The sequence below is a fragment of the Barbus barbus genome (assembly GCF_936440315.1).
Source record: "Barbus barbus genome assembly, chromosome: 9".
Classification (NCBI taxonomy): Eukaryota; Metazoa; Chordata; class Actinopteri; order Cypriniformes; family Cyprinidae; genus Barbus; species Barbus barbus.
This window is the reverse complement of record NC_136737.1, coordinates 27,882,308-27,890,691: the sequence shown is the minus strand read 5'-3', so window position 1 is coordinate 27,890,691 and position 8,384 is coordinate 27,882,308. Positions and strand designations below refer to the sequence as shown.

The following is an 8,384-nucleotide window of genomic DNA, read 5'->3' as shown; positions in this document are numbered from 1 at the left end:
GCACATGCAGATATTCCAATATACTTACTTTAGAAGAGCTGCACCCATATTTCTGTGTGTCATCTTATTCAGACAAATTAATGCAATGTTTATGTCAAATTTGTGCTAAAATTTTGTTTGAGTTAGAGATCGTAAATGCATATTAAACCGTCTAAATGACAATTAATTTGGAATGCATAAATGGGATAATTAGACCAAACAAATCAGATTCATATAGCAACTCAATATGTTAAAATAAAATCAAAACCAGAAACAATTTCAAATATCCAAATTTCAAAAATTTATTCATTTCAAACTGCATATTGGAAAAAAACTCAGATTGTAATTGTTATAATGATGTTATTAGTTAAAATATATACATGGAGCGTTGGCAACTGCGTACAGGCCACATTTTACAACTACGAAAAATGAAAGTTTTTAAAATAAAAACTTAAAATATCACAGAAAATGTACAGAAAATTTACAAACCATGAGAAAATAAAGAACACAAACTTTATATACCTAACAGATGAGGAGTGGGAGACCGAAAAGAATAAAATAAAATAACCTAACCTGCGAGAGTGCCTCTGTTTGTTCTCTCATTTAGAACTTAATAAGAATAATTATAATAATAATAACGGTTTATTACTATGCACTTTCATTGAGAAACTCTTTTTCATCCCGTTCTTTCATTTCAGCGTTTGCAGAAGAATTTTGAAGCATATACTAAAGTAAACATCAGTTGTGCCATCAAAAAAAAAAAAAAGCCTTTTATAAAAATGTAACATCCCGCTGTTTACAAACATTACATCTGGTTGTTATAATGCATCTTTGATAAATACTGTACAAAAGTCAATTGCAATAATAAAACATTTGATTCACTCTCCCCCGTTTCAGCTTTCCAAATCTCATACACCTTCTGGAATAATAATAAAAAAAAAATTAACAGAACAGAACAGAACAGAAAAGAACAACAGAACGAAAAACTATGTGGAGTTCCTACCGTTCCATTTTTAAATAGAAAGCAAAAATTTGTGTTCTTTCCTTGAGCTCTATACAACTTTTCCCTCCCCAAAGTGTTCTGTACAAAAATAGTCCAAAGGAGTCCAGCAGTCTAGAAAAGTTTATTTACATATGCGATAAGGGAATCGTGCCATTAATCGTTGTGCCGGGCACAGGTGCGCTCTGGTAGTGTTGGGACATGTGCAGTCTGCTCTGGGCACTCTGATCCTGGACCTCCGCGCCAGGCAGGTACATACTGATCATGTCCCGCAGGTCCCCCGTTTGACACTGTCCGGCGCGGGAGTGAGAGGACGACGTGACCACCGGCGGACTCGAGCTGGACTCGGACTTGACCACCGAGCCAATAGAGCCCAGCGTCATTCCCGGCGTGCTTTGCTGTGGATAGGACATGCTGTATGTGGGCGATCCGTTCATGTAGGTCTGAGAGTTGGTCATAGAGTTGTACTGGAGCGCACTCATGTCGTAGCGGTGCATGGGCTGCATCTGCGCCGTGTTGTGCGCGTTCAGTCCCGGGTGCTGCGGGTAACCCAGCTGCTCCTGCATCATGCCGTAGCCTCCGTTGGTCCAGCCGTTCATGTGGGCATAACTGTCCATCCTCTGGTTGACCCCAGCGCCCAAACCGGCCCCTGCACCCACACCGGCGCCCATGGCGTTGCCGCCCGGCCCCAGAAGCCCCCCCGGCAGGGTGTACTTGTCCTTCTTCATGAGGGTCTTGGTTTTCCTCCGGGGTCTGTATTTGTAATCCGGGTGTTCCTTCATGTGGAGAGCCCTGAGGCGCTTGGCTTCGTCGATGAACGGCCGCTTCTCGCTCTCGGACAGAAGTTTCCACTCGGCCCCGAGTCGTTTGCTTATTTCCGAATTGTGCATTTTGGGGTTCTCCTGTGCCATTTTTCTCCTTTGGCCCCGCGACCACACCATGAAGGCGTTCATGGGTCTCTTGACCCGGTCTGGGCTGTTTTTCTGGTTGTTTCCCGAAGAGTTGGTGTTCCCCGTGCTCGGCTGAGACGCCGGGGGCTTCAGCTCGGTTTCCATCATGTTGTACATTTAAAGCGATTTCGTGAAAGTCTTCCCCACCAGGAGTAAATAGAAAAACACGCCAAAAGTCCAACGTGGAGGCTGGCGAAGTTACCTTACCAGTTCTGGTAACTTTGCTGAGGAGGTAAGCGCTCTTTTGTGCCCACAAACTTCTTTTCTTAGTCTTGAAGAATCAACGCAAACTCGGTTTCCCTCCTCGCCAGAGCCCTTGTAAACTCCTGATACTTTTTGAACAAGTTAATAGACAACCATTCATAGAGCGAGTGTCAGCGAATATAAATGGATTTGTCGCTGACCAATCAGAGCGCGTCTGCTCCCTCAGCCAAGACTGTGTGTGTCTTTGATTTGCATAAAGGGGCGGGGTTATGGGCGGTCAGCAGTGCAGCGCGAGCCACAGGCAGCACTTCTCCACCAATGAACACTGTGTGTGTGTGTGTGTGTGTGTGTGTGCGTGTGTGTGTGTGTGTGTGTGTGTGTTATCAGAGCAAGAACTTACTAAAGTGAGAATATTTCACTCAAATGACTCTCTAATCAAACTCTATGACAAGGACATGCGATTTTAAGATTCTAAAATCGAACATTTGAATACATTTGAACGTTCTGCTTTTCCTATGCTAAATAAAATCAAGCTTTTGGATTAGTCGCTTTATTTTTTAAAGTTAACATCTGATTCAACAGTTTAACTGGAATGTTAGAACATCTAAGATATATTTAAAACACATTTTAGCAGCCTAACAGTTCATCATGTATGTCTTATAGCATTACATACTTTTGTTTCAATATTTCTCGTGAACGAAACGTTTAGGCCTATGGAAGTGTGTTACATACAAATGCACAATCATATTTCTTTCTGTTACTAAAGTTATTCATTCCGCGGTTGTTATTTGTATCATTAGCATATGTTCATACATTTAATAAACTATTGCTCGTTTATTACCTAGCCTACAACTTTTTATTTATTTATTTTTTTAAGTGTTATATTATTTCTTATTTCGTGAAGCAATATCCAGAATGTGTGGCAGCAGGATTTCTCTGTTTATGAACTACACTTTAACCGGCTCAAGTTGAATGCGAATTAGAAAATGGAGAGCCGTCAATCATCACAAATAGGTAGTTTTGTTTGGGCTCTTGTCATTACATCACTGTGAACAAAAGCACCACAAAAGCTGACTACTCTGACCATCTGAGATCTAAGGATTTGTGTTATTAGAATTCACTCCATGAAGACTGACAGGGGGAGAGGATTTATTCAGCACGGCCTCCTTCAACATAACAGCCTTATAATCATGCAATTTGATGAAATCCAATTGTTATAAACAAATAGGCTGTTTTATAATAACTAAAACACGCGGTTCCGTGTTTGGCAAGCAGATATTTTCCCCAAGTTGATAATTCTTCTGCAGAAGTTGACAATAAAGCGACAAGACGAAAGAAGAGGAACTAATAAAGCCTACAAACAGGCTTAATGTCAGGGAAAACACGTCGGATCATTTTTTTTTCTCCCCTACAATGCACGAAAGCAGATCTTATTATGTTTCAACGGCGTCCTCTTGTGGTGATATTAGTATACTAAGACAAGCGCAATGACTGCTGCTTTAGAGTATTTCCCACCAGGATCGTTTTATACATGTTTTATATATAAAACAAATCACGAAGCGTTGTAAATTGTTTATCATATACAAAATTAATTATAATAAGCGAACACAAAATAAGATATAAGGCTATTGTTTATTTTAAATATTTTGACATTTATTTTTAACAATGCGTAAATAAACAAATTTTAAAGTTGCATTACGCGCCTAACAACGCGCGAATTTGCACACTATGGCACAGCAGCATGCACCATTCTAATGCAACTCTAAACTGCTCTCTCTCTCTCTCTATCTGCATTTGAGTGCCTTAATCTGCTTATGGAAATGTGTAGAACAGCGGGGAATCGCTAACACCCCAGAGCGGCTCCTGCTTTGGCTAAATTGTTAATTGTCGCAGTTCTAAATAATAGTTAGCAGCTTGTGAAATAAACAAGTTTCTTAACATTAAACTCAAAATACATTATAATAACCTCACTTGACTGCTTATGAGGACTTGTGTTTTAGAAATAAAGAATTGCCCGACAACTGAAAATTAATAAACATTAAAAAATAATAATAATAAAGGATGATAAATAGAAATAATAAGTAAAAAACAAACATATAAGTAAAATTAATCGCAACGTTATGAGAACACTTAGGCTATTTGAAACCGTATAAAAATTTATCCCTAATAATGCATAGGCCTATCTAAATTAACGCATATGATCGAAATGAATAAACGAAAATAACAAGGAAATGTTTCATTCGTTTTATGTTTGCGCTCGATATCTCACAACAAATTCAGTGCACGCCAATAAATATATATGTACACAGAAACGAGCACAACAATTGCATAAAGCATTCTTTGAAAGTGAGAGTTAGAATTATTCAAGCATTAACCCCTAAAATTAGGAGCTACAAATGAGTAGGCATAAGAGGGGGAGAGCGAGAAACAGAAATAGGAGAGAGAGAGAGAAAGTTTTCTCCACTAGGGGCCGCGCTGACTGCAGATCAAAATATGACAAATACCACTGCTTAATATATCTACATTATAACGGTATCCAATTTATATAGATGCTTACAATGTTTCAGAAACAACAAAATCAACAAAATTAAACATTAAAACAAAAACTGAAATTTCGCAGTTCATCAGGCCTACATAAAAAGTTTGACCTCATTTGAAATCTGACATGACAGTTTATCACAATCATCTTTAGAATTAATTTAAGAATTTACTTGTTTTTTTAAAAAAATAAATGACTAAATTTTGCAGATAACAAACACACATTTTGTGTGTCAATTGTACTTTATTATAACATACGTTTTAAAGATGAAAAGCAATTAAAAACACTTGAAAATCAAACGTTTGTACCCCCCCCCACCACCAAAGTTTTCCAGACAGCCGCGAACTGTCAACAAGTAGACATCTACTGTACACGCCTATATATATGTATATATATATATATATATATATATATATATATATATATATATATATATATATATATATCTTGAATAAATACTGCAGCTTCCTAGAAACGCATCTTAAGTCAACCACCGGTATTTTAAAATAGCAAACATGCAACTCGCTATTCAAATCTCTAATTAATATCCTGTCTCAGCAGACAGACACCGAGCATCACACACCAGAGTTACTTACACTCAGTTTGACTGACACATCCAGAGTTCCGTCTGCCTGCCGGGAGGATCCTCACATACGCGCCCGGCGAGCAGGCGCTCTTCCCGGCTGCGCTCTCCTCCGGCCGCCGCTCTCATGATCCATCAGCGTCCACTCGCTACATGTGCCCGCTCAGAGTGCTCGCTGCGCGGCTGATCTAACCCGCCTCAGTCCCTCTACAGCTCCACACCATCTGAAAAGGGGCCGATTGAAAAAGAAGAAGGATGCATTAAGAACAACAAAAGTCACTTATAGCAAGTCTACAAACCCCCCCACCAAACATAATGAGAAAGGAGAAAGCTTTATATTTTTTCACTGGGTATTCAGAGATAATTTGAAGCCATTGTTTCGGGCACAGATGGCTCTTTTTAATACAATAACACTGTGAGCTCCACCAACAATAAAAATCTAAAGCCTTCTCCTGAATAACAGTTTTTGTTCGCTCTTGTAAAGGGCCAACAAAAGCAGCCGTGAGATAATGGGCTGGCTTTTTTCAAACGCAAAGAATGGCTATTTGATAAAGATTTTACTTCAGAAAATACACTGCCATGGCATGTATAACGGGGAGCATTCAGTGCTTCCATAACTGTATCACAACAACAGCAACAGGAAACCACTATATAAAATACATTTACATAAATATATAATAACAAGTGTTGTTATTATTGTTATTATTTCCTCTTCATTATCAAGTCATGATATAATATAACGACAGTTGTAAAAAACAATGACATAATCCATCAGTTTATAAATGTTATGTATTTATTCAATCATAATTACTGTTTGTCTACTAGGAGAAAATCAATTTGACTTGCTTTGTATGTAGTGACAAATTTCACAACATTTCTCACTATTTATCAGTATAGTTTGCATTTACTTAAATGCACTGCTGAATTTGCAATTGTCACGTCTAATTAATAAGCTCTGAAATATCTAACAACAGAAGCTTAAATTGAAAATGATGCTTTGAAGCAAGGATCCCGGTCTTGTTCGGTGTCGGTTTCGCACTTTGGCTCTGGTTGGGTCAGCGCTCTTATGGGTTTTGACAGGGCACTGGAGTAGAAAGGAACAGGGGGAAGACAAAAGGCCTCCGCGGGAAAAGATGTTGGTTGGCGGCTGTGTGTTTGTCTACCTTTCTATAGGAATTATGGGCCATCCTCGTCCTCCCTATACCTCCGTAGTGACAGTAATCCACTGCACTGACTGTGGAGGCTTTGTCTACTCATACAACACGGTTCAGTGTTAATCTCTACAGTGCTGCTACAAAAGAAAAGCAATAATGACTTAATTCAAAATACTACCCTGACTAATGAGCTTGCAAAGGTGCAGGCAAATAGAACAGATCGCATGTAGGCCGTAATAATAATAATCATAAAATAACAAAACAAAAAGAAGAGTGAGAGTCGAACATCTTTTGGTTTTTAATGATTTGTCAAGTAAATCCTTTTACAGGAAAAAAAAAAAACGCTCCTTTATTATTGTTAATAGGATTAACAGATTGCTTTGCTGATCTTACAGCTACAATCAAAGTAAAATGATGGGCTGATGCTTCAACAACCATTAAACGATGACAAAACAAACGGCGGAAATGACAGAGCTGCAGTCAGATCGGCTGTAATTCACTTTTGCGTATAGCAATTCGTCGAATACTAATGCATTTCAGATGGAGTCGGCCTGCATCGCTGATATATGAATGAATGGCTGTTCATTTCCATATGCATGAGAGTGTGTTCTCGCTGCTATTTTGTGCATATTATGGTTACACAAGCCCAGCTTAATGGGAGGATGACACTTTAGACCCCTGTGCTCTTCCTTTTGGGCCCCGCTGAATCTGTAATCAAGGGGAAGCGTTTCAGGGTTCGAGACCTGTCAGTCACAGCCCGACTGAACCTCCGCGTGAACTTCTTCAAGGGCTGAATGAACAGAGCTCCAGTGGGACCAGACGACTAGACACTCCCCATGTGTTATTAATGTACCATAATAACATTTATGTTATTAAATTAGCTCAGTGTTGTGGCCATGATACGTAAATTTCTTAATCTGAAAAGAAAACTGGAGTACACCGCATTAATCCCATGTTCACATATCGATCATTGAGGCATAAAAGTGAACATACAAATTTATTCATAATGTTGTCTATATGTACAAATGTAAAAACAAAGCAAAAAAAAACATGATATGAAAATGTCCAGGTTCCATTTCACCACAAAATCACATGATTTTTTTAGCTTGCTTTATTTATTTATTTATACATACATACTAAAATAACTGCATAAACAAATACTACCATGATGCATAAATACTATATTTTATAATTCCATCTATAATTAATCTGTAATAATTTATTTATTGTTTGTTTGTTTGCAAAAATAAAATAAGATATGACATTTGAAAAATTGGAAATTGTTGTGAAAATGCAATGAGAAATTCTTGAATTCATACAAATCACAGTTAAAAAATATCATACGCATGCTTAAATGTCCTATAATCAAAATATAACTTTCTAAAAACGGCTATAATAAAAATATATAACTTGAATTTACTATCAGTTGCTTTGAATAAAAAAACGCATCTGCTAAATGCATACATTTAAATAATTTATTTTGATTTTGAGGTGAAATATAACATATAGAATATCTATCTATCTATCTATCTATCTATCTATCTATCTATCTATCTATCTATCTATCTATCTATCTATCTATCTATCTATATACGTATATGTGTGTAATTTCTTATACTGATCATAATCCAGTCAAGATAAACCTTCATCTTTCTGAATGAAATCCCAAGACAGTTTATTTGTCCTAATTCATGTGGGATGTTACGAAGTTTCCATGCTTTCATGGTGACAGCACTCTTCCAAATTAGTAAGCTGAAACTCATCACGCTTAACTAAAGGCTTGTAATGTTTTGTGTGGGATGGTTTTACATTCATACGACAGAAAATATATGTCATTCACTGAGATTATCACTTTTCTTGTGTGATCTACCTGACACATAGACGAAACATCCTGAAAACAGCAGGAGAACACAGGATCAAAACCATCCCAGCCATGTCCTTAGTTAAAGGCACGAGCCAGGACCAAGTGATGAAA

General features: G+C 37.8%; 1 protein-coding gene across 1 annotated transcript; it reads right to left on the bottom strand.

Annotated features, from left to right (window-relative positions):
• Positions 1-265: 265 nt before the first annotated feature.
• LOC306874765 (transcription factor Sox-2-like) lies at positions 266-2,174 on the bottom strand. The gene has a single exon (XM_079425004.1). It carries the CDS (start codon positions 2,044-2,046, stop codon positions 1,108-1,110), a length of 939 nt encoding a protein of 312 aa, XP_079281130.1. The 5' UTR covers positions 2,047-2,174; the 3' UTR covers positions 266-1,107.
• Between the last annotated feature and the right edge of the window lie 6,210 nt (positions 2,175-8,384).